Source organism: Volvox carteri (assembly GCF_000143455.1).
Source record: "Volvox carteri f. nagariensis unplaced genomic scaffold VOLCAscaffold_9, whole genome shotgun sequence".
Taxonomy (NCBI): Eukaryota; Viridiplantae; Chlorophyta; class Chlorophyceae; order Chlamydomonadales; family Volvocaceae; genus Volvox; species Volvox carteri.
The window spans coordinates 2131205-2158031 of record NW_003307552.1 but is presented as its reverse complement, the minus strand read 5'-3'; the positions used below and the strand labels follow the sequence as shown (position 1 = coordinate 2158031).

Below are 26827 nucleotides of genomic sequence, written 5' to 3'. Positions count from 1 at the left end.
TGGAAGGAGGAGGAGGAGGAGGAGGAGGAGGGGAAGTCGGGAAATTCTTATCGAGTGGGATTGGGCCAAGGGGTGAAATCACCCGGGGAGGGAAGGGGAGGGGAGTGAGGACGCGTTGTGGTGGGTATGCAGTGCCCCGCCGCAGGATATTACGGACAGAAGTCAGTACCGCATATCCCGGCCCTGTGTCAGATGGGCTCCGTGCCCTCCCCCTTTTTTCTCCCCTCGACCCTCCCCCCTCACGGACGCCTTTCGGTTAGTTCTACGTCTGGTACACTCTTGCCCTGGCAGCAGCTTCACTCGTTTGTGGTTCGTCTTTCCCCCCGGCCCCCGTTGCTTCCGGTAGCTGTGACCCCCCTGGAGCCCCCTGTGCATGTCGAGTAATCCCCTGTTTTGTCCCCTCACCCGCTTACCGTGTACGTAGGGAGCTCACATTGCCCATCGCGGCCTATTTAGGCATCCCCAAGTCCAACGTATTCGCCAACCGAATGAACTGGCAGTGGGACGATGAAACCGGGGAGCCGACCAAGCTGGTGCGTGTGCGGGAAGGGCGGGAATGTTGTTGTTACAGGGTGACACAGCTACACCAGTGGCCTCCTTCCCGAGGCAGTTCCCTGCTCTCCCCTGCGAGAGGGGCACCCTAATCCATTCCGACCCCATCCGAGCTCATAATATGTTCGTTGGGTTCGGCAACCCACCACCAGCATCCAACAAAATCTAGCGGACCAACGGCGCCTCAATTTAGTTCCTGGTCAGCTCGCAAGTTGATGGAATGTGTATGGGAATGTGTATGCAAATGCAAGAGTCCCGCAGGGGGAGGGGGGAGTTGAGGTCGCCCTTTACCCCGCTTGCATGCTGGGCGTGGATACTACCTATGTACATACATACATACATACGTACATACGTACATACATTCATACGAACCGTTGTTTCCCACAGGTTGGGTTTGACTTATCGGAGCCTACGGCACACAACCAGGGCAAGCCTGAGGTACGTTCATCCGGGGGCCTTGTGTTTCGTGTGTGTGAGGGTTGGGGGAAGAGGGAGTCCGAGGTGGCTTTTGGGGGGAAGGGAGGACTGGGGAGGACGAGCGCCGCAGCTTGTTGAAGCGCAGTGGTCGCTGTTTGCGGGTTCTCTAGGGGGGGGATTGCCCCCGCGGGGGAGGGGGGAGGCGACGGAAGAGCGAAGGGAGGGGGAAAGGGAAATAGCCCAAGCTAAAGCGTTTTCAAATCTGAAGAGAACAGATAGTTTTAAATTTTTATTTGAAAAAGGGAATAGAGGGAGGGAGGGAGGGAAGGGGGGAAAGGTTCTGCATGCAGGTTCTGGTGGGCGGTGGGGTGCCGCCGCCCCCCGCTCATCCCAACCCTCCATATCGCCATCTAAACATCCATTCGCCATCCATACCTCTCCCACTCCCTCTCACCCCCTCTCACCTTTTCTCTACAGTATCTTTCTAATCCTCCTGGAGTGTCCGTCTTATCTCTGGCATCCGCATCACTCGTCTGTGGTTCGTCTTCACCTCCTCTCACCCATAGACTTAATTCGCCTGCACACTCAATCATCGCCTTCCTTCCCTCTCTCTATTTCCCCGTCTTCTCTCTCTCTTTCTCTCTCACTCCCTCTTTCTCTCTCTCACTCCCCGTCGTCGTTATAGGCCATCGCGCGCATCCGGCAACGCAACCCGTACAACACCGTAGTCATGATTGGTGGGTGCGGTTATGTGGCTGGGTGGGCGAGATTGGTCGGGTCGGGTGGGCAGGAGGAGGGGTGGACGGTGCGTGGGGGGGCGGTAGGAGGCGGTGGTGATACCGGTGGGGATGACCCAGTCCACAGAGCGAAGAGCGCTTTCATATGGTCCGATTGGACCCGTCCCAGTTCCGTACTGCCAAGTACACAAGATACACAGCCGCAGTTATGGATGGCACAATGGACTACTACCCACCTAGGACTGTGTGTCTGTCTGTTTGTCTGTCTGTTTGTCTGTCTGTCTGTCTGTCTGTCTGCTGGATATTTCAATAGATTCAGGTCGATTCATGTAGCGGCATATTCCTGATTGATGACTTCTCCAAAGTCACACGGAAACCTGAGCGCGCGCGCCCTGTTGTGTTTCGGTCCGTAGTATAGACAGAAGAAAAATCTTAGGTCCCAGCGAACCCCCGGTGACCTAGAGAGTCTCCTGGTTTGGTTTTTTCTGAATCTGCATTCTCCGTATTCACATTTGTTGAGTTACCCTGGGTACTGGCTAGGGTATGTTCCCATCACCGCCTTTCCCCCCCCCCGCCCTCCTCCCCCCCCCCCCGGGGCAAACACAGGTGACGGCATCACCGACCTGGAGGCCGTACAGATTACAGGCGGTGCGGATCTTTTCATCGGGTACGGCGGTGTCGTGGAGCGACCGGCGGTGGCGGCGGAGGCGGAGTGGTGAGTGTGACTGTGTGGGCAGCTGTGTTGACGAAACCCTCGTTTCCCCCCCCCCCGTCCCCTCCGACACGGGTTGACTAGGACCCCCGTCCGCCGATTCGTTGGCTTGTGCTGCTGTCCATGTGTAATTCCCTCGCCTTTCCCTCCCCCCTTTGCTTCCCTCCACCTTCCTGCGACGGCTCGGTTCTGCGCGCAACGCATTCTCCTTTATATTTACTCGTCATTCCCTTTACTCACGGTAGTGTGTACGCTGTGTACGGACTGTACGGCAGGTATGTGTACGACTACAGTACCCTGGTGGAGGCGCTGGCACGCTACCGTGTAGCCATGATTGGCAGCGGCGCCTGGGCTTGCGCTGCCGTACGAATGATGGCACAAAACACGTTGGCGCACGACCCTGCCGACAACTTTACGGATGAGATTAAGATGTGGGTGTACGAGGAGGAGTACGAGGTACGAAGGGGTGTTTGTTAGGTGTCGTACAGGGAGGTTATGGGGGCAGGTTTGTGGATTCGCCTGGCCAGGTGAGTCCTATAGCGGCTCCGAGATCTTAGTCGTTTGTTGTCTCGCGCTATTTGGGGGAGCTAGCCGGGTTGGGTGGGTTGGGTTGGGTTGGTCGGGCCAGGGGCATATAAGCTGTTGGGGGGGGCCTAGGAGGAACACATGCTTGCATGTCAGCAAGCAGCGCAACAGCAAAAAGAATTCAGTAAAAATCTACTTTACTACATTCACCGCTTTCCGTTTACATCACATTGCACTTTCCGATAATGCCCTTTCTTCACGGCCGCCTTTAGTTGTTCTTCACGGCACCACCACTACGGCGGTCTCCGTCCTTTTGCCGCTTTTATAAGACTTTCCTTCAATCTCTAGGCTAGGGCTAGGGCTAGGTAGTTTTCTGCGTTTTTTCGCCTGCCTTTGGACTTTGGACTTGGCAACAGCTAGTAATCCCTCTCGCAACCTAGCTACGGCCACATCGCCGCCAAGACTACTACCACTACTACTCACTGGTCATCACTGGTCAGTTGTAATTACCCCTGATGCAGCATCAGTAATCTTCTCTGGACTATGTCCGTCTATTTCTGGTATCTGCTTCATCCGCCAGTGGTTCTTAGTCTTACCCCCCTTCCCCCGTACCCAGGGCCGCAAGCTGACGGAGGTCATCAACGAAACACACGAGGTGTGTGTGTGTGTGTTTTAAGGAAATATTTATGTGTGCGTGTTTTAAAGATGTGTGTATGCATGTGTGTGTGGGGGGGAAGGGGGAGGCAGGTGAAACCCAGGAGGGCCAGGAGGAGGTGGGGGGGGAAACCTCAGTGCCGGGGGGGTGCATGAGCTGGGAAAGGGGCGTTTTTGGCGTACGAGGGATCGTCGGCTACGCAGAATTTCATCGATTGTGGTACGACAGCCGCCGAGCGGGCGCTGAGCCGCGTTCATCAGACATGATTTTGGTAGTACCGATGATGTTGGTGCTTAAGTGTGCTAGGTAGCACGTGTTTTACAGTTGTATTAGCCCTTCCTTTTTTTCCCACCCAACCCCCTGCCCACCGGCCCCCCACTTCTCGCCCCCTGCTTGTAGAACCCCAAGTACTTCCCCGGGTTCGATTTGGGTTCCAATGTACGGGCCGTACCCTCCATTGACGAGGCGGTGGCGGATGCTGACCTCATCGTGTTTTGCGCCCCCCACCAGTTCATGCACAGCATCTGCAAGCAACTCATCGGCAAGGTGGGACCAGGGAGGCGCATGTGTTCGTTTGTTTGTTTGTTTGTTTGTATATATGTGTATCGTGTGTGGTGGGCATGCGCTTGTTATTGCGTTTGTCGTACATACAGGTGTTGGAGCAGTTTTCAGAGGGCAGTTTGAGGGGGCAGTTTGAGAGCAGTCGAGGGGAAGGGCGCAGCGGCGGCCGAGGCGATAGGCGGGCTAGGAGGAGGTTGCGGGGTATCGCGCGCTAACCGGCAACCCTTCCCAACCCCCCCCTCCTTCCCCTACCTATCTACATACCTACATACCTACATACCTACATACCTACATACCTACATACCTACATACCTACATACCTACATACCTACATACAGGTCAAACCGGGCGCCTCAGCCATCAGCCTGACTAAGGGCATGCGAGTACGGCCGGAGGGGCCCCAGCTCATTAGTCAGATGGTTCGTCGTAATCTGGGGATTGACTGTGCCGTACTGATGGGCGCCAACATCGCCACGGTGAGTCAGCAGGGGGTCGGGGGGGGGGAGGAGGAGGTTGGGTATGTGGGTTCCGGGGAATGAGTGTGGGTGATGGTCGTGCTCTGTAGGTCTGTATGTCGTATGTCCGTTTGCTAAGTGGGTTTGCCTGGGTGCGAGTACTTCCGAGGTGGGATGAGGGGTTGTGGCGGGTAGGGGTTGTGGCGGGGAGGGGTTGTGGCGGGTAGGGGTTGTGGCGGGGAGGGGTTGTGGCGGGGAGGGGTTGTGGCGGGGAGGGGTTGTGGCGGGGAGGGGTTGTGGCGGGGAGGGGTTGTGGCGGGGAGGGGTTGTGGCGGGGAGGATCCGGGATCCCGGCGGGCGCCTCTCGTCCAACCCGCTAGGGGGGCGGGGGGGGAGGGTTTCCCTTTCCCCCAGAGTTACAACTGCCGCACGAGTGCGGGGGGGGGGTCCGTCAAAGCCGGGATGCTATGGACAATCTATGTATTGAAGGTTAAGTCCACCGTACAACCGAAGGTGACTATTTCGTCCTGCTATCTAGACCCCAGATTATCCAATCATCTGACATCCGTAGAGACACATCATTCATCGCCACCAATTCAGCATGAGAAACTAAGTCCATCAGCTAGACCTCATCTTCACGCCTCGTTAGAGCAATTTATAAGCCTACTGCTACAGATTAATGTCGGGAGTCTGCCCAGGAATCGAACACAGAACCTTCCGCGGATAATTGTAGAAGTGTCACCAGACCAGACCAAAAATGAACAGAGTTCAGGGTTTTATAGATGATACCTGTGAGGTGATTCTCATAGCGCGGTCGACAGGATTCGAACCTATGCGGGAAATCCCATCTGATTTCGAGTCAGACCCCTTAACCACTCGGGCACGACCGCAAATGTACTTGTGACAGCGGGCGGATTCCTGCCTTACTAGTCTCTTGGACTCGACCTCCTCCTCCTTCTCCCCGCGCCATGCTCCTCCGACTACACGTTTGTCGCTCTGTCGTCATGTCGCATCGTACGCTCCATATCGCTACGGTTCGCCACTGGTACGACTGTGTATGTACGTACGGATGTACGGATGGAATGACGTGTGTCATGTTTACCCAACAGGACATTGGTCGGGAGCAGCTGTCTGAGGCGGTGATTGGGTGAGTTGTGTGGGGCAATGTTGCCGGCGGGGGGTGAGAGGGGAAGGCAACGTGCCTGGCCAGCGGCGACTCGCACATGTGTGTGTGTGTGTGTGCGTGTGTATGCGTGTGTGTGTGTGTGTTACGAGGCGTACGTACTGACATGAGTGCCGGGGGAAGGGGCGTTCAGTGAGTGACAGGACTCGCGGCCTCCATCACTGAGCCCCGATCAGAGCTCCTCGAGTTGGAGTGCGAGTGGGACGTTTTGTCGATCTAGGGGAGGGTTTTTGCGATTCGTCTCTGATGAGGTTGTGTAAACAACAGCCAGGCTTACCGCCGCCCCCAGGGTGCGATACACTGAGCTGAGCTGTAGTTAACTGCACTGTCTTATACACATGTACGGCAGGTACGACAACCTCGACTCGGCGGAGCGCTTCAAGAAGCTGTTCGAGCGGCCGTACTTCCGCGTCAGTCTCCTCCCGGATCCGGTGAGCGCCACTTGCGGTGGTTTGCGTGTGTGTGTATGTGTGTGTGTGTGTGTTTTGCACACGATCCACAGTCGTACATATCTGGACCATGCCAGGCAAGGGTAGGTACAGCAGGGACGTACACGGCGTGGGGTATGGCAGTACAATCGTGGCCAGGACGAGCATTTTGCTATCTGCACGCGATCCTAAGCGTACCGAAGACCTGGCAGGGCTCTCCGATGGGGGGCCCTTCAAGCCGCTGCTCAGCGACCTCCTCCCCGCCCACCCCTTGCCTGCATGCCCCTCCTTCCCCCCACTTAAACCCCCCACATTCCCCCCCACACACACACCGCCGTCCGACTCCCCGGGTTCTTACATACGACCCGCAGGTGGGCGCTGAGATGTGCGGCACTCTGAAGAACATCGTGGCCCTGGGTGCGGGAGTGGTGGACGGCCTGGGGCTGGGACCCAACTCCAAGGCCACCATCATAAGACAGGTAAGTGAGGTTGGGGTGGGGGAGGAGGAAGGGAGGGGAGCTATGCATATGGTGATAATGATGGTGATGATAACGATGATGATGATGATGGAATGATAATGATAATGATGAGCCAGAATGCAAAGGAACAACTCCGCCGACCCCAAGGTGGGCAGGGGAGACCACCAGCGCTCATCACCGGCGCGTCAAACTTCGTCGTCTGTCCCCTTTAACTCCTCTCAGGGGGTGGGAGGGGGAAGGGTTGTACGATATTCTTCAGATGGATGGACATGAGCATGCGCGCCGCCAGTTGTTACTCTTTCCTTACCGGCGTAAACGTACGACCTGGTATGTACGACACGTACGACATGTACTATGGCAGGGTCTTGTGGAGATGCGCGCCTTCTCCAAGGCTCTTTACCCCAGTGTTCGCGATGACACCTTCCTGGACTGTTGCGGAGTGGGGGACCTCGTGGCGACATGCTACGGGGGCCGCAACCGGCTTGTGGCGGAGGCGTGGACGCGGGCGCAGATGGTGGGTGCAAGGTACCGAGGTTGGGGGCGGGGATGGGGATGGGGCTTGGGGGGGCCTTGAGGAGGGGTGAATTGGGGAGTTGGGTAATGGCGGGGCCGGGGCCAGGGGTTCCCCCGGGTTTTTATTACGGCACGGTAGTTGTGGGTATCTTCGTTGGGGGAAAAGGGAGGGAGGGAGGGAGGGTGGGAGGGGGAAATCCGGGTTTTTGGGACTGGGGCGGTAGGGATGGACATGATTGAATGGCTGGGCAATCGGATTCGCTTGGCGAGGGTTAAAGCGAACCACGGACGGGTAAAGCAGGGGACACCGAAGAGAGAAGGTGTGGGGGGTAGAAACTGGTTGCAAAACCCGGAGGGCGCTCCGGAAAAGTGTGGGGAGGTGTGTGTGGGGAGGAGGTGTGTTAGCGGCTGTTGCCGGATCACTTCATCCTCACCCTCTGCTGCCTACCAGGGCCCACGCCGCGCCGTCATTTCCCGGCCGCGCACACAATCCGAGTTCTCCTCCTCCCTACACATGGAGGTGGTCAGCTTTTCCCCTCGTCCCCCTCACCCCCTTCTTCTTGCCCCTGACTCCTTGCGCGTGTTTACGACCTCCTCCTCCTCCTCCTTCGTTGGGCACCTTGGTGTGTCCCTCGCCGCTTCTGGCTCTCATCGTTGGCGCCCAAACCCACACGCATCTGGCCCGTGGATGCCATACGGGCGCTGATGTACGACATTGTCGCGACTGTTGTACGACTTGTGTACGGCAGTCTGGCACGCCGCGCACGTTTGAGGAGCTGGAGGCGGAGCTGCTGCGGGGCCAGAAGCTGCAGGTGCTTAGCGGCTGTCTTGCGGGATACCTGCTAATTGTGCTTGTTGCTGCATGTGCATTTGCTGCTTCTGGAAGTATCCGTTTTGCGATAATTTAGAGTTAAGTTTCGTGACTTGGAATGGTTATTTGTCGCTCGTTTTGTCCGTCATGCCAGCTCCCGCTTATGTTTCCGTCTTTAGACAAATTGAGCTCCGAAACCCCCTGCGGGGTTGACCATCCTCCCAATTTTCCGTATCAACTGCTTCCGAATGGTTTTACTAAATATTGATACTGTGTTTACTGATTGTTTTATTGTTAACTTAATGCATGGATGGTTTGAATGATCCGACGTGCTTCAGGGGGTGCTGACGAGCAACGAGGTGCAGGAGATACTTCGAGTGAGTGCTTATTGGGGGGGTTCGTCGAAAAGCCCCGCAGGTTTTATACGGCATGTGTACGGGTGAAATGCTACACGTGTTTTGGAGCTGAGGACTTTGCAGGGGGGATGTTTTTGGGTTTGGTGGGAGAGTTGGGGGCCCCGTGTGCAATAGTGGGCGGGGGGAGGATAGGGAATGTTGCCGTACTCTGGGGAATTTATTCCTTCATTCCTTTTCACTTCGCACCCATATTCTTAATTGCAAATCCCAGTTCTCCCCCTGGTCAGTTCAGTTCCCACCTACCCGCTACACAGTAACTCCAGTAATCCCCCTTTTCCTCTTCAGGCCCGATGCTGGGAGAGCAACTACCCCCTGTTCACAACCATCAACCGAATTATCAACGGTCACCTGCCACCCAAGTTCGTTGTCGACTACGTGGTGAGCGAGCTGATGAGAGGTTCACAGATGGGGGATGGAACCCAACAAAACTGAATAAACTGAATACATTGTACAAACTGAAGGGTAGAATTCCCAAGAAGTACCGCCTCCGAAAGTCTGCAGTTACACGAATACCTGCCCGAAGCTGGCTGGCTTTGTGGGCGACCTCCCATTCTGGCCGGGGTTGGGAGGAGGGGCCACCTTTTCGTTCCTGCGCCCGTGTGTGTATGTGTGTATGTATGTGTGTTTTGTGTACCCGCCCGTCCCTTTGAGCTCATTATTACCGCACGTCACTGAGTCATCCCTATGCATCAGCTCCGCACATGAGGCCCTTCTGTAGTGAGTCGGAGTCCCGCTTCAGATCTCGCATCCTCTCGCATCCTCTCGCGTCTTCAGCACCCCCCGGCGACTCCCCCTCCCCACCCGGCTTTCTCGGAACAGCACCTGCGAGCCACACGAGGGTCGAAAGACCCTCAAGATGTATTCAACATCGGACACGGCATAGATATGATCCGGATTCATACAAACGCTCTCATCCGCCCGTGCACACGTCCGTTCTGTCTGTCTGTCTATCTGTCTGTCTGTCTCCTACCCGTCTCGCGTATCTCTCCTTACCACAACCCGTGTTTTATCTCCTTCCTTGCCGCTTTCTCGTCCACTTTTCCCCCTTTCCGAACTCCCTCCGGCCCCTCCCCCCTCCCCCTTCATCACCTACCTACGCCAAAGGCCGGGTCCACGTACGACATCGGGAGGGCGGGAACGGAGAGTGACGAGGAGGCCCTCGTACGGCCCCGCCGTACACCCGCATCAGCAGCCCGGGGATGAGTGCTGCGTATGTGTGCGCGTCGGGATGCGAAAATGCCAGAACGGAAAGGGAGTGTCACCCAACGAAGAAGGGGGAGAGTGGAGGGGAGGGGAGGAAGGGGAGGGAGGGAAGTGTATATCTGTGTTTGGTGTGTTTTAGGAGTGTGTGGGTGTTGATGATTATCGTGATTGGGAGTGAGAGATTGGAAAAGAAGAAGTGAGAGAGTGGCGAGGGGGAGGAAGGGGTGTATCGACGTGTGTTTGCCGTACCTTTTGTACCTGCCTTTTGTATGAGGAATGGACAGTGGATGGGAACGGCGTTGCCAACGACGTAACGTATTGCGTTTCCACGTGAGGAAGAGCGCTTACGCATTGCACCCGCCCGGGAGCGTGTGTGTGCCTGTATGTGCGTATGTTTAGATGTATGCTACTAGTTGTGTGCTTTGCGGCACTAGGGTGTTTGTCTTAGTGTTTGCTGGTAACACGCTTTTGCCGACAGCTGCTGCTTGCCTCGTGGCCTCTTCATTTTGCGGTATACCCACTTTCATGTTGGGTTTCCCACCCATCGTTCTGGTCGTCCTCCTCCGCCTTCCTCCCCCCGCAGTGGTTCGCCTGCGCTTCGTCGTACCCCTTCCTCCCGACGTGCACGATGTGCACATTGTCAGTAACCTCGCATGACTAATCTGTTCGTGCTTCCTCACTGTTGTGGGGTGGTGTTGCAGTTGAAATTCTTTTGTGGCAAAACTGAAGTGTGACGCACACCGAGAGCTCGGTGTACAACAATACAAAAGTGCACACATGTGCGCGTGCAGTACGATGCAGTACAGTGAAGTACAGTGCAGTGCATCGCGCGGCTGGGCGCAGGACGATTCTTTCCGGGCTATGCATCGCACTTGCACTTGGAGTGGTAGTGGGTGGTACGGCTCCCAGCCCTTGCCGTTTCTGAGGGACGGGGTCGCTCCACTCGCCCCGAAACCCACCGCACATTTTGAAAGATCCGGTTACCTCCTTGTTAACCCGTGCCTAGTTTCGTTGTGGCGTGGCCTGCTCCTCTGACATCAGAGCGATATGTGTGTTACTTTTTGCTGGCTTGTTTCGAGCTCTTTTGCTCGCTTGATCGGTCTGTTGTTGCTTTTTCTTGTTCTTGAAGAGGATGGGAGAGAGAGATGCATGGGTTGATTGCATCACCGCACGGGTTTGGAATATGTGTCCTGGTGGGTGCCTGCCTAGGGAGGGCGCAAGGGGGACCTGGGTGGTCAGGGTACGCGACGTGTACGCGATGGTGTTCCAGGGTGTAACGCAAAGGTGTCGCTCTCGCTCCACCGAATAGGATGCGCATAGAGAGGTTGAGATGCATTGGCCGTGTTGGGTTAGATGGCGGCGTCAATCACTTGTGATGACTTGCACTGCCACCACCCAGGAGTTTAGTATGCGATGCTGGAGTTAATGAATCCAAACTTTTCCGGGGAGTGTGCTTGCTCGCCTGCCACTTTAGTACTTGTTAAGCTCATGATTCCTTGGAAACCATCCTTGCACACGTTGCCCGAAAAGTGAAACTGCTGGACGCTTCATGTAGCAGTGTGTCCAAGGGTTTGGTCAGCTATCCAATGCAAATGTGGCTGGCAGCGTGCAGGTTACTTGCATGCGCCTTCCGTACGGGCCGTTTAACTGTTCCGGCACGCAAATGAGCGCAGGATATGCAAACCCGAGCGTACATGCATCGTAAATCATTCCTTCTGATCCCTCATTCTAAAAGAAACCAAGTATAGTTGCAGGGATTTCAATTATTATGCTGTCGCTGACAATTGACGTAAGGATAAAATACGGTTTGCTAGTTATATAACGGTGCAATACCTTGACGATTGGCATCTGTAATAAGTCAAACCCTTGCCCGACACCAGCAACATGCCTTCGGTTGTGCTGCTCAACGTGGTACCAGCGTTTGGGAACCTCCTGGCATCACTTATGCTTATATCGCCTGTGCCAGCCGTGCTGAAACTTAGAGCAACTGGCAAGCTAGGCGTAAGTTGGACCCCTGCGGACTCAATCGGCATGTGCTTGGTGATGCGTCTCCGTACGGTTGTCGATGGCTGACCCAGATCCCATCTCTGCGGAGTCAGAACAGAATTTGAAAAATCAACAAAAACGACAGATGGATCCTGACCCACATGAATACGTGCACGCATGTCCAGAACAGAAACAAAGCAAGTTGATCAACAATAGCAGCGCCAGCAGTCGCAGCGCCAGCAGCGGAGTGCAAACTCAAACGGAAGTCCTCTGCATCCAGCCCCTCAAGAACCCAAATGGGTCGACTTAAACCCAGATCGGGGTTAACCTTCGCACGTCTCAGATACCGTCGCCACCCCATATCGCATCCCACGCGCACCCCTAGAGTCCGGCCCATCCTACCCCACACGCCCTGCGGCCTTCCCACCCAATCGGCAACCAAGCTCCATCCGTTCACTCTCTTTCCTGCAAGTCATGTACGTTTTGTTCGCACCCTCAAAACCACCCAGGTGCAGGACCGTATCATGAGCATTATGTTGCTGGGGTCTGTACACTTCATCACCATGACCATCGTTGCGCTGTTCAGTTTAACACAGCAAGCCGCGGAGCGAATGTGGTGAGCCGAATGGGATCATAGGGGGCTTGAACATGTGTGACATATTAATGCTTTTGATGTATGGGTGTTCGTTCGGTGAGCTGCGACATTGGAGTTGCGGTCACGGGCATTAGAATGTTGCGACGAATGTTGTTAAGACGGCGAAACTAGGGTCTGTACGATTCGGCTATGTGTGTGTGCGTGTGCGTTTATGTTCGCATGTTTTTAATAATCCGAGCCTCGTGTGTGCTGGCGGCCACAATGCCCCGAAAGGTCCGAGGATTCAGGTCGGATCCTACCGCCCGTTCACTGCTGCTGTTTTGCCGCTGCTGCTGCTGCTGCTGCTACTACTACTACTACTACTACTACTACTACTACTACTACTACTACTACTACTACTACTACTACTACTACTACTACTACTACTACTACTACTACTACTACTACTACTACTACTACTACTACTACTACTACTACTACTACTACTACTACTACTACTACTACTACTACTACTACTACTACTACTGCTGCTGCTGCTGCTGCTGGCCTCAGGGGAACAAACGCCATCATCATCCTCATGGTGTATTACTTCATCCCCCTCTCGTCCATGTACGACATCATTCGAAGAAAGAATGCGATCTCGATCTATCCGCCGCTGGCATGTGGTGCGATTGCCAACGGAGGGCTCTGGACGGTCTACGGCTTCGCGTTGAAGGTAATGTGCAGGGCGCGTAATGGCATCGCGTCGACGATGTTTGGGCATGAGGCCACTTTTCTGTCACATTCGGTGTCACCCTAAAGCTTCGCAGGCTTCTTCTTCCTGAACAAATGTGATTTAAGACAGAGGAATGTCCTTACCGACCGCAACTGTCAAGCCTCTTCTCACCAGTGTCCCTAAGTAGCTGTTATGCGTAAGGTTGGATTTCCCATGGCCTTGACGAGCCATGTACGGTATTTCCCCATTGTGTGTGTGTGTGTGCTTTTTCATAAGTGTTCATGTTCGTGTTTGGTGCTTCCATGGAACGCCCAACACCCTGTTGTTTCCCCTCCTGTATTCTCAAATCATTCAGTCAATCCATTTATAGACCTAATCTCACACGTACACACGCATGCGCCCTTGATTCTTCTTCCCACCCAACGCCCCAGGACGTCAACCTCTGGCTGCCCAACCTATTCGGTGCCGTGATTGGTGTCGTACAGCTCGTCCTGCGTGCCGTGTACGGCGCCGCACCCGATGCAGCTCAGTCCAGTATGGTGGCGGCTTCTGGCCCCTCCAGTGTAGCGACATCATCGTCCCCCAAGAACCCCCTCAAGACGCCCTGCTCCAGGGGGGGAGGCGCCGACGGCCCGCCACACGCCGAGAGCCCCGAGCAACACCCCGCCGCCAAACATCCGGCTGCCAAGGAGCCCAGGTGAGAAGTGACAGGAAAGGTTATAGCTGTGTGCCGTACAGAGTATCTGCCGAGCAGCTCCACAATCAGGCTTCGGTTGGTCGGTTGTGGAGGTTGTATGTTGCGCGCGGGAGCCGTTGTTTCTCATCTTTCCTTTTCTCCTAGGCATTACTCGTTCGCGTGGCGCTTTTTTTCGCAAACATGCAACCGCATTTTTGTATGTGGAGTCGTACGGCCTTACCTGTACGGCATCGCTACTGTGTGTGCTGCAGGCGCCCTTCCATTTTGGCGCTGCTGCACCCTTACCAGTACATCGCCGCTCAGCTTGGCGATGTTGAGAAAGGGGGCTCCGCCTCGACCGCCTCCCCCGCCTCCAACTCCGTCACGGTGGTGGCCACCGCGACCTCGACCGCCATCAAGTCGCAGCTAGGGGCCCAGCTGTGAAGCTTCACTTGACTCCACGAGGAGGCTGTGCTCTCCCCGAGCTGAAAAACACGCCCCGGTGGGGGAGTGCGGGAGACATCTTGAGGAGCTTGCGAGCTGTGAGGCTCTGCTGGGGGCGTGAGATCTTGGCCGTTTTAGCCCCGTCCGAGCCGCACAGCACAACATTCGGGGAGGGATGGCGCGCGGCTCCATAGCCAGCCGTGAATGTATATTTTGTATATAAATGTTTGTATAAATGGAATATTTATAGCCCACTTGTGGATCTGCTTCGTGCTGTTGACTGTCGGGGTCCTAGGCGCTGACACGTGACGCTCTCACTCAAAAGGGTGGCATGCTGAAGCAGCGCATGAAAATTACCTTCGAGCAGCCGCAGCTGCATTGATGTCCATGTCGTTCCCGGCTGGAATGCCGCAATGTTCGTCGACCCCCGTGGTGAGCAGGGCCTAGGACAACGGTTCACGAGAGATAGTGCACACACTACTCGTGGAAATGTCTTTTTAGCGCAGTACTGTGTCGCCTCTGTCGGGTGCGCAATGGCGTGCAAGGGTGCAAGAGAGGGATCGAGAGCAGGCATGTATTTTGAATTGGTGCACTGCTGTCGTGTCGTACTGTTCCGTACTTTGTCGGGCCGTGCTGGAAGGGACTTCTCGCTGCCAGGGTTCATGTGCTGCCACCACACTACTAAACGTAGAGAGTGTGTTGTGCTGCAGATAAGAGAGAGATCAAGCCAAAACATTTATGAAGCATTCGTGATGTGGGTGGGTGGGTGGGTGGGTGGATTCCGTGATCTTCAGTGGCAAACGACGGGATGGCGGACGTCATATAGCATTTGCGAGATTCCGGTACAACAACATGGTGATCCAGAGCGATGAACTGCAGGAGCCTGGACGAGCATCCTCCGTATTCGTCGCATTTCGCATGTTTTCGCCATGCTGGCATGCGACAACGTATATGTACATTATGCATATTTTTTCTGAGTCGGTTTTTTCCCGCCTTGCGAGAGTGAGAGTTACGAGTAAGCGGCCCACGGTGGCCCCCCCATCTTGTCGATGTAGTCTTTGTCAATGAAGTCGTGTCTTCCATGCCGATGCGCGCGCGTACGTTGCCACTCTAGCAGCCGGTTCAAACCACGTTGTGTTTCGTACCATTCTTGCACGCACATATCTCGCCGCGCACTGGTCGTTTTCGGTTGTGAGAGTGAGCGGGGGTAAACGCTCTTCTTGATACCATCATGTAATACCATGTTGCTGGATGCCCGTGTCCATGCCGGGTCATGTCTTGTCATCCTTGGATGCGAGGAGGCGAGGTGTGGGAACGAGGGTGGTGCGTCCGGGAGCCTTTTCGAGATGGCGAAGCGGAGCAGTTCGGCGGAGTGTGGCAGTGAGGGATTGGGACTGGGAGAAGTGCTGTACTTCCCTTTGCATGCGTGATGTGTTGCTTTAATAACTTCACTGGGCTCTGTGCAGAAACTGTTAAGAGGTTGGCACTGTGGCTTGGTGTGGTGTGTGGTGCGTAGCTGTACACAGCTGTACGAATGGCCCGCCGTGTGAGATGCGGATGCTTCTTGAAGTTTTAAGTGTGCTCGGATGTATTTTCAAACGGGGACCTTTTTTTTACTGCAACACCGCCTGTTATGCTGGTGCGGAAGAGAGAGAAAAGGAAGAAGAGACAGGGGCGTTCGTCCGCTGTGCGGCTGCTGTTCGATCGCGCCTTTTTGACCCGTTCCATGCCGTCATCATTACCAATCTTTACAGGGCACACCATTTGTCCCTCAGTCCACCCTCCGAGTAGCAGGGGGGGTTGGAGTGCGTGTCGTTTAGCAGTGAAAGCGCACCGCTTACTGCGCCCGCTGTTACATCCGTGCTTGCAGGGCAGCGGCACGTGCAGTGCCCCTTCCTTTTGGTACGTGTGTGCGGAACTTGTGCAGCTTGTGTGTGTATGTGTGTGTGTATGTGTGTGTGTGTGTGTTACATGGTCGTGGGTGTGTGTGCCCCGTACCTGCAAACCGCCCAATACGAGCCGAGGGCTCTAGGACTGTCAAATCGCCTATGAGCTCCATCCTACCTCGCACTTCAGACAAAGCAAGTGATAAAGGGGAGACTAACGACCAAAGGGAACGATAGAGCTGCGGTGGGAACATATATACGTTCAAGCATCCTTGCCAGACGTTCAGCTTACCACTTCACAGCGTCCTTCATATGCTTGAAGCGTGGGAAATCCATATCAGATCTGATTTCGCCGTACATTATACGATTTGCGCCGGCAGTCTAGCAAGACGTGCTTCTCACCTTTCATATGGGTATCTGCCGCAGCATGGGCATACCCGCTCCTCCCTAGGTACACAACGCCCTCCCTTGCGCGCTCAGGTTTCCCACTAACGCCCAACATCAAAAAAGCCTAAACTGCATAGGCTTACAATTCGCTGAACGCGGGATAAATATCGTGATATGCGGGAGCACCTCCTTCCTGCCCACTTGCTCAGCCGCCAGACCCAGACGCGGGTCGAGAGAAGCGGTGACAACGGCCATCGTGCGTGGTATCCTGAACACGTCCCAAGCACCCAGCCGGGCAAAGGGACGGCAGAGCGACTCGTGACTTTCATCACTGCGTGGCTTGGGGTCAGGTCGTAGCTTCATTGGGGTCAGGACGCTGCATGGTGCGACACTGGATATCGGCCTGACGCAGGTGCGGTGGCAAGTGTTCCTGGAGTAACAGTTTCATGCATGTGGAGCGACTTTCTGAATGTGGTGTGCGCTACGTGTTCTAGCTGTTGGCCGTGTATTCTCTATATATAGGACGGGTAGATCTCCCGCGGCAGGGAGATGGCAAGACGGCCACAAGAGCCTTGCACACCACACACTGTTGAGCCCCCGTTCGATGTAAGCAAGAATTTCGTCGGCCAGGTAAGGGTGTCCAAACAGCACGAACAATGCATTCAACACAAAGCCAAAAGTATCAACGCCATGGCCGTGGTCTTCCCCAACACCGATCCTCCCGCTAATTCTCACCCACACGGAAGGGCATGGGTTGTTCGCTGCTGTGGACCCTTCGAAACCCGTCGGGAACAAAGAAGCCTTGTAGCAACGAGAAATGAAAAGGAGGAATGCGCGCGGCTCTGTCAAAATCTATCACCTCACAAATCCCGGTGAAATGCTGCAACCCCAAACGGCTCATACCGCCCGTATGACTCGCACGCACACTCGTCAAGTCCTACGGCAGCACAAGGACTGTTGTGATGTGACACACAGCAACTTAAAAAAGCCCACCCAACAAGCACCCTCGGATCGCTCAGGCTCAGGCTCATTCAGGCAGATGCAGGTAGTAGATGTTTCAGCCTCTCTCATATGCCATGTCCAATCCGCTGCATACCATGACGACTCTCTTCACACGATGCACTTCCCTTCCGCTCAAAACCCTAATCCACATCTCCCCCCTCGCGACAACCCCTTCCCGGCAACGGCGTGTTGCAGCCGCACCCGCTCCCGCCAACAGCACAATGAAGCGTGGACCCGAGCCCGAGCCGACAGGACAGCGTATTCAGGGGCCTCCAATATAGTCATGAAGGAAGCAAACGGGGCATTGCATTGAGAAAGAGATCCTGCGCTACTCGCTACAGTAACCCGGAATGGCAAACCAAGAATCCATGCCTCCCTTCCCCAGTACACACACGCACACGCTCACTTAGGCAAGCAAATGCACACGAACCAACTCGTCGAATACCATTCCCTGCATACGTTTCCTCATGTCACCGACTTCCTCGCGCCGCTCGACGGCGCCCACACCGCTTTGGCAGGGCCCCCTGCAATCTCTCTGATCCTCGGCCCTCAAGGTGGGCCTCCTAAGATGGTTTTAATGTTAGTAAACCCTAAGACGCATCTCCCCCAGGCCTGCTTTTCCACCAGCCCATTCCTGCATCTACCAACTTGCAAAATGACCCTCATCCACTAAAGGCGTTGCCCGGGTTCATGCGGGGCCCGAGTTCCTCGTGCAGTCCCCACGCATCACAGGCTCGTGAACGTCCGCGCAGCTATCAATACAGACAACAGTTCCCTCAACGGCGTCGACGCTTTCGTGGCAGCATATGGAGAGATATGTGAAGACAGGCAAATAGATAGATATACAGACAGATAGACAGGCAGGCGGACAGCTCATGAACCGGTGTTGGTGCCAGTGGTGGTGCTGCTGTCGCCGCCTTTGACCTTCTTGGGCGGCGGATTTCCCCCAGCCAAGACATTGTAGGCGCAGAAGGCCGACGCTGCCACGCTCAGCACGCACAGCACGAGCGAAACCCAGTACGGCAGCCCCTTGAGGAGGTCCAGGGAGGAGCAGGTGGTGTACGCCACTGCCGCAGCGGAGACTGAACCCCCCCAAGTGGCGGTGTAGGGCATGGACCCGGAGGGGGAGATCGCACGCAAGAAGCAAGGAGACAGAATCCGTGGGGAAAAGGACAAAAGCGGGGGGGGGGGGGAAGAGGCAAACAGGGAAATGAAGTAGTGACGTGACGTGACGTGATTCTAGGACCAAAAGAGAGGGGTAAGACGAACCACCGGCGAATGAAGCAGATAACGGAGGTTGACGGAAAATAGTCCAGGAAAAAAAACAAAAGAGGGGGGAAGTGGGAACAAACAAGGCGAAGCCGGGGATAAGACGGCAGGAGAGGGTGCAAGTATCAGGTTTAGGCGGATCACGTGACGACGGGACGAAAAAGGTTTATATCAAGCAGTGCATTGAAAAGAGGAAGAGGAAGGGAGGAGGAGTGGGTATGGCAGCATATGAGAGTGCGACTCTCAGGGTGCTGCTCAGGGCTCAGGTGTTGCATGCAATTTGCATGTGCGTGCGCCACAGGCACGCCCAGCATTGGGGCGGACCACTGCGATCACAGAGGCGTCAACGCATCCCATCGCCTCAACCTCAACCTCAACCTTGACTGGACCCTTGACCCACCTGCCGAGATAAGAGTGTACTGCTTTGAGTCGCCACCGGCTTTCCACTCCTGAAGGCTGAGCACTGAGGCAGCCACCGAGGTTGCTCCAGCGATAAGCGCTGTTCCGGCGATGTTGGTTAGGTTCAGGAAAAAAAGCCCGATCCCCGCAAGTACCGAAATGGTGCCGTAGGGTATGCACATGCAGAAGTCGTGCAACACCGCGTGGCGAGCTGAAGCGGTGCCGCTCGGCTGAGCTGCCTGAAAATGATGACATTATCAAAAATCAAAATTTTGTGACAGAATTCCATGTGGTGCTATGACGTCGCAACAACGGCAACTTACAGAGGCCCTGCACACAAGAGACCTGCGCTCAAGCCTTAAGGAACGATTTGAAGTAGCCACAATCTTTACGTCCCTTGGTCGTGCAAGCGACACGACAAGGGGGCAGGGCCCTGCTTTAGAAGTTTTGAGACGGCATGATTGACGGAACACCCGCGCAGACATCCCTGTACCACTGAAATTTGCAGCGTAAAATACTGCGTATCTAAGAAGAGGAGCATGCAAACGCGAACAAAGCTAGCTGCGCTTCTGTTTTGCCGACACCATGAACGACACCCGGCGCAACCACTCGTACACGAAAGTCATCGTGCATGCGCGGCATCCTTGCGGCAAAAGAGTAGCGCACACAGCTACCCCCACATGCATGTATTCAGACGTGGCTGTATAAATCGGCGCTGAAATGTTCTATCCAGCGCGGTGCTTTGCACCGTTAAGTATTTCATCCTTGGCATTATTAAACACATACATTTGCATTTGTTGCTCGCTCTATAGCCATCAAATCACATGCGAGCCGACTTGTCACCTTTCACCCGCGCAGACAGATGTCACAGTCCCTCGCGATAGACGTCTGCCGCGACAGCTGCGCATCACCCCCACCAACATGCAATATAGCTCCAGTCATGAAGTACATCTGGCAGCAACCCGTACTTCACCAAGTAAACTCTTTCAGAAAACGCATAGGTCATCATATCTTCCGTTAGTCCTGGCCGGCTGTTGCACTCGCCGCAGCCCCTCTTTCATACCGCAACACCACCAAAACTTATAGCGCCCGCGGCTACCACACCCACTAGCGTTCACCCCAGTACAATTCAGTTCCGTTGCGCCCTGTCTCTTCCTACGGCAGCTTAGCCGGTGAGAGATCCGAGGGTAGGACGCTCCTCGGTCCTCGGCCACGCCCGGCTTTTCCACCTCGGTCTTCTACCGCGCTTCTGGGCCTTTCCTGGTCCTCCGCCTTCTCCTCATATCCTTATTAACGAGGAGGACCTTAGCGAGAGAGAGAGAGGGTGAGGGCGAGAGTGTAAACGAGTTAAAATAGTAAGAGATGAAAGCGCCTTTAATTGCTGCACAGGCATAACCCCAGGCCAATAACCCATCGAGTCAGTTTCTTTGGCTAGCGCAGTGCTGCCCTTTTCCCTGTTCCCGCTTCCGTGTCGCCTCCATCTCCGTCAAAAGCTTGTTGCCGTCCTTGACCAGGAACCCAGCAGTATAACAAGAGTTGCAAAAGCAGCGGTAACAGCAGCAGTAGCTGCAGTAGAAGCAGTAGCATCTAAACCAGCTGCGGCAGCAGCAGCACCAGCTGAAGCCACAACAGCAGCAGCAGTAGCAGCACGTCGCGATCGCAGGCCTCCCCGCTGCGCAATGGCCGTCGTCTCCATTCGCGCCTCGGCATCTTCCTCCAGCCCGAACTCGTCTTCCGGGACCCCGATAGCCACCACCATGCGCCGACTGCGGCGGGCTGCTGTTGGCGGCAGTCGCGGCAGCGGTCGGGCCGGCAGTCGGGGTTTCCTCGCCTCCCTTGCGCTCCCGGCCACCGCCACCGCCGTCGCCGCGGTTGGTTCGGTGGTGCTGCTGGTTGTGCTGCTGGTAGCGAACAGTATGCCTGGTGGGTCAGGGTCCTGTCACTGTGGGTATATGTATATATGTATGTATTGTATGCGCGCTGGTGGGTTCGTTGAGACTTGAGGGTTGGGGGGGGGACAGCGGTTTTTCTTTTTTTGTGTGTGTGTGGCTCCCGTTGTTGAATGCACGTGTATGGCACGAAGGCGGCGTAGTGATACGCGGGCACGCGTCACTCAAGAGGGGGGGTAAACATACAGGCGAAGTGAAGAGGCTCTCTTAATTACATAAGACCATCAGGTAAGTGCAGCTACTGCAGCTACTGCAGCTACTGCAGCTACTGCAGCTACTGCAGCTACTGCAGCTACTGCAGCTACTGCAGCTACTGCAGCTACTGCAGCTACTGCAGCTACTGCAGCTACTGCAGCTACTGCAGCTACTGCAGCTACTGCAGCTACTGCAGCTACTGCAGCTACTGCTGTCCCTCCTGCCCCTTTCCCTCATTATTCCGTACACCAGCCGCCCTACCCTGGACGCACTCCCAAGGCACCGCTCCTCCCCATGTCCTCTCCGGCTGCCGCCGCTCCCCTGTCCCCCTGTCCCCTCGCCGCATGTATCTCTGCGCAACTCTATGCATATGCGGCGCCCTCGAGGGGCTTGTGCCAAACAACACCCCGTTTGTCTGTCTGTCTGTCTGTCCGCCTTGATTCTGTCGTACTGCTGCTACGGCTGTGGACTCACGCCACCTCCGCAGTGGCCCGCGGTCAGGCCTACCTGCCAGCCAACATGATTGATGCCATGGAGTCCGCCATGTTCCTCAACAAGTTCATGGTGGGTGCTGCAGCTTCCGTCTAGACATCTCATTGCCTTCCTGTTGCTGCAGTTGCTGCTGTTCCTGCTGTTGCTGCTGTTGCTGCTGTTGCTGCTGTTGCTGCTGTTGCTGCTGTTGCAATACACGAGTTTATGGTGTTGCAAGGCCAATCTGCTTCATTGGCTTTTCGTTTCCAACCGCATATAGATTCCCATGCCCGCAACATCCCATCACTACCACTACCACTACCACTACCACCTCCACACCACAATCTCGCCACCGGGCACCTGTCCTCTGCACAGGACGCTGCTGACGTCACTGGCTTCTACGACAAATTCCTCAACGAGAACTTCCGGGGCACTGTCTTCGCGCCCGTCGACTTGGTGGGTTCCGGTACGGCGTACGGCGTACGGCGTACGAATCACGACCACTGTCCATGTTTGGGGTTGTCAAGGACGCCTGAGACGACACGGAGGGTGCGCAGTTTTGCAATCCCAGCTGCGTTCACCAACTTACTCGTCCGGGCGGGATGGCTGCTAGGAGAGACATCCCCTGATTGAACTTTATCACCGCACCCCCTAAAATTTAGTTAGTAAAAAACACCTTTCCCCCCCAAACAACACTTGTTACACTTTTGTGATATTTCCGGACGGTGTTTGTTTTCATACTGGACTGGAAAAAGGGCTTCGATGCGCTTCTGCAAAAGACCAACGCGACGTGGGACGACCTGCTGGCGCCCGAGCTGAATTCCACTCTGGCGGCGATCGTGGGGCTGCACGTGGTTCCGGCGCAGCGCGTTTTCCCTTTGTCATCCGTGCGCGAGGGCACCGAGCTAACCACTGCTGCGGGCATGAAGCTCTACGTGCGACGCGAGTAAGCAGTGAAAGGAGAGCAGGCCGGCAGGGCAAAAGGGCGTCCTCGCAAATCTGTGACCAAGGAAAAATACACCGTAGTTAAATGCGCATTTCATTTCATCATGTCGTGGTTTTGCTGCGGATGGGAGAGTTTTAGCCTGTAAAAGATGTTGTAAAAGAGAGGTCATAGCTTCCTGCGTGAGGGGGAAAACAGTTACGGAAAGAGAAAAGGAAAGGGATGGAAGGGGTAAAGTCCGGGCTAGCGTCGCAGCTTCCAAATCTTTGAAATTGATTCGCTCTTTGAGCTGCTATATCCCCAGCTCCATAGGCATTGCCAACCCCGGGTGGCGCAACGACATGCAGATATCGTCGGCTCCCTTCTCCTATGCTCCCCCCGCCTCCGTGGAACTGAGAAACGTCTCCAAACTTCCTCCTAACTCCCAACTCCCAACTCCCCCGGCTCGCCACCACCCTCTTATCCTGGTTCTGAATTGAAATTAAGTGTCCCGGGCATCACCCACATCTACGCGGTACCCCGTCCCGAGGAAGACCCGCTCAACTTCGCTACCGTACTGCAATACCAGGAAATCCGCGGCGGCAAGGTGAGAAGTACGGCAAGGGTACGGCAAACACGCCTCCATATGATAGGCCTCGCATAAACTAACCCCCCAAGCAGTAATATATAAATTGAATTTTAGCTCGTGCTGAACTGTTAGTTCAATGCGACGGTGCGCTGGACAATGCCAATATAACAGCCAACCAACTGGCTAAGTAACCAGTCAACGGTTATGATCCGTCATGCGGTTATGTTCGTTATTATCTTCGGGCACGGAAACATTACGTCATCCCCTCTTCCCAAAAAACTATTAAAACTCCACAGGCCATTCTTTATGTGGTTGATAAAGTGCTGCTACCCCCGGTCAAGGCCTCCCCTCCGGCGCCCGCGCCCACCACCACTCGTCGCAATCGCGGCGCTCCAGCGAACACCTCCTCCCAGCGCAAGGCCCGAGTGTAAATAAACTGTGTAAAGTGCGAATTTGAAAAAAGGATCAACGAGCGGCGAAGTAACCAAGCTTAGAGAGTAGCACTTTGCTGATGGTGCTGATGGTTAAAAGTGGGCGTATGTAGACCCGCTGTGCGTGTATGGTATGTATGGGCGTGTGTTTTGTACGTGGGAACGTGTGTGTAAGTTTGCAACTGTTTGTCCCCAAACTGACGCCCCTCGCGAATGGGCTTTTGGTCCTCCAGTGACGTACGGCAATGAGGTTGGGGTTGGTCGAGTGCCCATTGGGCCTTTTCACCGCGCCTACCACCACCCTCCTCCTGCTCCTCCTCCCTTAACGCCGCACGGAGTGTTTGGGATAATATTTGGCCTTCCCATGCGTCAGCGATTGATGGGCTCGCTCACTTGTCGTACCCGTCGTCCTACATTTTCCTTCCGGAAGCCGTGAGCGTGTGAAAGAGGGTGAGGGGAGGGAGGTGGTGTGTGTTTGTGTGTGAGGAGCTGGAGGTGTGTTTGGACAGGGAAAGGATGCCTGGCAGGCTGGGATGTTTGTTCACCCGCGTTTTGCCTACGACCGACGACGAACATACCTGCCTTACAGATGGCCATGTAGCTGCCTGGCCACCACTAGCTGGGATAGAGAAACGCAACGCGATGAAGTGAAGCTAGGAGGTCGTCAGGAACCATGGGGCTGTATGGAAGGGGGCCAGGAGGGGCGGAGCAGCGCGTGTGTGCACATGCGTGTGTGTGCGTGTGCGTGTGTATGTGTTTGGGGAAAAAAAGGTGCGGAAGGGCTTGAAGGATATGGCTGAGGTCCAAATGTGTGTGTGTGCGCATCCGGTGTGATGTGGATGTCGGGGATCGATAAGCTGAAAGAGTGGAACTAAAAACATGTCGAGCAATGGGTCTCTGTCAGCGATTTAGGGCCATCGTTTTGATAAGGTGAAAAGTTTGGGACCTGTTTCAGTTTCTGGCCGAGAGCTGACTCGCGGGTTCAACCTCGCGTCGAAGAAAGCCTGCTTGCCTGGGTGGTTTGTATGCGGGGCCCGGGTGGGTGCAAAGGTCGGCTTCTTATCACCCCTGCTGGGAGGGTCCTGGAGCCTTAGGGGGGCTAATTAGGCAAGTTGTTATCTTCCGTTGGGATTTATTATTGGGGGAGGGGGCGATACCATGGCGGCTTTAACCTTCGGCTCGAACAGGCCTCACAGGGGAGCTTGTATAGGGCGGCAGCGTTTTGGTTTAATTGGTGGGCGTGGAGCAAAGCATTTTTACGGGATAGTTTTCCTGTGTCATCATCCCTCTATGTATCTATTTCGTCACTTTCGGTGGAGCAGGTAGTACAGTCCGCTTGATATCTTTCTGCAGCTGCGGACGTTGAAATACGTCGTACACCACTTTCTGTTTGCATCTGAGCTAGGCTTGTTTTGGAGCTGTCTTGACTAATCACCGCATGGACTTTATGTAACAAGAAGAGGCGGGAGAACTTGGAAAACAAAGTCAGAGGTTACGGGCTTATAAGGTGTGGGGGAATCCATCCATCCGGACTTTCGTTTGCGCAGCGCAACGGCTTTCAGATTAGGCAACTGCCGAAGCGGCGCTGTGCATGGAAATAGCCGAGAAGCGCGCAGCAGGAAGTTAATTCACGGAATCTCAACGCGTAAGAAAAAGGAAAGAAATTTGAAGAAAAAACTATGTCTGTTTGTTCAAAGGAGGAGGAGAAATGAATCAATATTGTTGTTTACGTGTGGCCTAACGCACTTCGGCCGTGAAGATTAATGTAGCTATAGCCAAAACGACAAACCTGCTATATAACAACGGGACCCATATAGGCCAAGTCATCGTACCGCATCCATGTTTTTCTGTCAATACTAAGTCATCATAATATGATGCAAGTTGAAGAAACTCGTGCTGCTCCGGTTTCCATCCTGTCACACCTTTAATGCTCCCTTGTGCAATTCAAAGCGTTTCTGGCATCCATCCGGCCCCCTAAACAGGGCCGATGGTGCCACCACCATTTCCACTGCTGCTGCTGCTGCTGCTGCTGCCATCATTTCTGCTGCAGCCGCTGTTACCTCTGCCTTTGCCACCACCCTTGCTATCACCAGAGCTGTCGCCGGGAACACCGGGAAGTGCGGAACTGCGGAAAACCCGGGTTTTCCATAATGTGCACTTTTGTAAGTCGCCTGGAAAGTCTGGGGCAAATACGTGTACTGGAGCTACGACCTCTAGGAACACGCCTGGTGTTAAGTGTGGCTATTGTGGTAAGGATAACCACACTGAGGATCAACGCTTCAAGAACAACGCACAGAGAAAAGGCTACTGTGACGTCCGAAAGCCTTTTCTAAATGCGTCGAAGTCGTAGCACCAATAGACATAATTCCCCCAGACTTTCCAGGCGACTTACAAACGCGCACAAAAAATTTTACTAAGTTTTAAGTTACCTGACATCACCCAGTTTCGATCTGGGGACCTCCTGTGTGTAAGACAGGTGTGATTCCACTACACCATGATGCCATATATGTCAGATTTTGTAAATGTAAAGTTTTACCAAGCATTAGTATATATTTTCCATTTTCGGATGGGATCTTTTCACCAAGATGTCGTATTACTTACACGACAACGGCTTTTTTCAAATAAACTCGTCCACGAAGGACCATCATTTCGGCCTGGACTCAAAGCCATACACTCCTGTAAGATGACAGCGCCCACAGAATAATGAGCGGCCGTGGGATCTGCCACCTTCCGCTCAACCACTTCAGATGAAATCAAATTCAGGTCAGGTCGGGACAGAGACATCTACTCGATACCAATTGTTATAACACGACTTCAGAAAAGTGCCGATCAGTGGATGCAAATCCCATGGCGGATGGCCAAGATACTACAACCGGCACTTCAAATTGATTAAGGTATTCCTCCATACTACGGATGTGTTCGAAAAGCCGATGAATGAAGGGGGCAAGAACATTAATGGAGTGTACGTCCACCCTTTTCCTGGCATACTTGAAGCATTCCGCAGGTACACAATCTAGCCCACCAGGTTTGTTGTTGCGGAGGGACTTAATCGCAGGTACCGCCTCCTCTAGGGTGAATGGTGGAGTTCGGCTCCGCAGCTGACTCCACACGTTGCTCCCGTGCACCCGTGTAACATCCCAACCCCGACCACCACCTCTAGGCATGCCATAAATGAAGCTCCGCATCCCCATAATTGTCATTGTCATTGTGGTTACAGTATTTCCGCCGCCGACGCGGCGGGTGCCCTCACGAGCCGTGAGGCTC

General features: G+C 54.7%; 5 protein-coding genes across 5 annotated transcripts in view; 4 read left to right on the top strand and 1 right to left on the bottom strand.

Moving 5' to 3' along the window:
- Positions 1-2421, top strand: part of VOLCADRAFT_88690 (uncharacterized protein) — a gene marked incomplete at both ends in the record, with an annotated part of 4311 nt that extends 1890 nt beyond the window's left edge. Inside the window, 4 exons of the mRNA XM_002948349.1 lie at positions 425-533; positions 940-990; positions 1655-1706; positions 2313-2421. Of these exons, the coding sequence (XP_002948395.1) occupies positions 425-533; positions 940-990; positions 1655-1706; positions 2313-2421 (321 nt within the window). The remainder of the gene's footprint in view (positions 1-424; positions 534-939; positions 991-1654; positions 1707-2312) is intronic.
- A 120-nt stretch (positions 2422-2541) lies between these two features.
- Positions 2542-8876, top strand: VOLCADRAFT_57957 (uncharacterized protein; the record flags this gene model as incomplete). The annotated part of the gene is made up of 11 exons (XM_002948348.1): positions 2542-2874; positions 3560-3598; positions 3998-4144; positions 4498-4635; positions 5724-5761; positions 6147-6228; positions 6597-6704; positions 7066-7218; positions 7967-8029; positions 8367-8405; positions 8730-8876. 11 exons carry the CDS (start codon positions 2542-2544, stop codon positions 8874-8876), a joined length of 1287 nt encoding a protein of 428 aa, XP_002948394.1.
- A 2655-nt stretch (positions 8877-11531) lies between these two features.
- On the top strand, positions 11532-14063 carry VOLCADRAFT_88688 (uncharacterized protein; the record flags this gene model as incomplete). The annotated part of the gene is made up of 5 exons (XM_002948347.1): positions 11532-11648; positions 12143-12249; positions 12781-12943; positions 13375-13640; positions 13892-14063. 5 exons carry the CDS (start codon positions 11532-11534, stop codon positions 14061-14063), a joined length of 825 nt encoding a protein of 274 aa, XP_002948393.1.
- A 3564-nt stretch (positions 14064-17627) lies between these two features.
- On the bottom strand, positions 17628-19546 carry VOLCADRAFT_120614 (uncharacterized protein). Its single transcript, XM_002948198.1, has 3 exons — positions 19330-19546; positions 19008-19245; positions 17628-18420 (listed from the first exon to the last, which is right to left on the bottom strand). The coding sequence occupies exons 1-3, from the start codon at positions 19489-19491 to the stop codon at positions 18212-18214; spliced, it is 609 nt and encodes a 202-aa protein (XP_002948244.1). The 5' UTR covers positions 19492-19546; the 3' UTR covers positions 17628-18211.
- Positions 19547-19868: 322 nt separating this feature from the next.
- On the top strand, positions 19869-23563 carry VOLCADRAFT_88686 (uncharacterized protein; the record flags this gene model as incomplete). The annotated part of the gene is made up of 8 exons (XM_002948346.1): positions 19869-19982; positions 20171-20178; positions 20799-20929; positions 21638-21714; positions 21997-22077; positions 22377-22567; positions 23051-23150; positions 23429-23563. 8 exons carry the CDS (start codon positions 19869-19871, stop codon positions 23561-23563), a joined length of 837 nt encoding a protein of 278 aa, XP_002948392.1.
- Between the last annotated feature and the right edge of the window lie 3264 nt (positions 23564-26827).

What these genes read in the sequence shown, in the direction of transcription:
- VOLCADRAFT_120614 (XM_002948198.1), bottom strand. Translation starts at nt 19,491, where the DNA reads ATGTCTGCGCGGGTGTTCCGTCAATCATGCCGTCTCAAAACTTCTAAA. An exon ending in CTCTTGTGTGCAGGGCCTCT is followed by an intron (nt 19,246 to 19,329) that starts GTAAGTTGCCGT and finishes CATCATTTTCAG; the next exon opens with GCAGCTCAGCCGAGCGGCAC. An exon ending in GTACACTCTTATCTCGGCAG is followed by an intron (nt 18,421 to 19,007) that starts GTGGGTCAAGGG and finishes GGGGGGGTTCAG; the next exon opens with TCTCCGCTGCGGCAGTGGCG.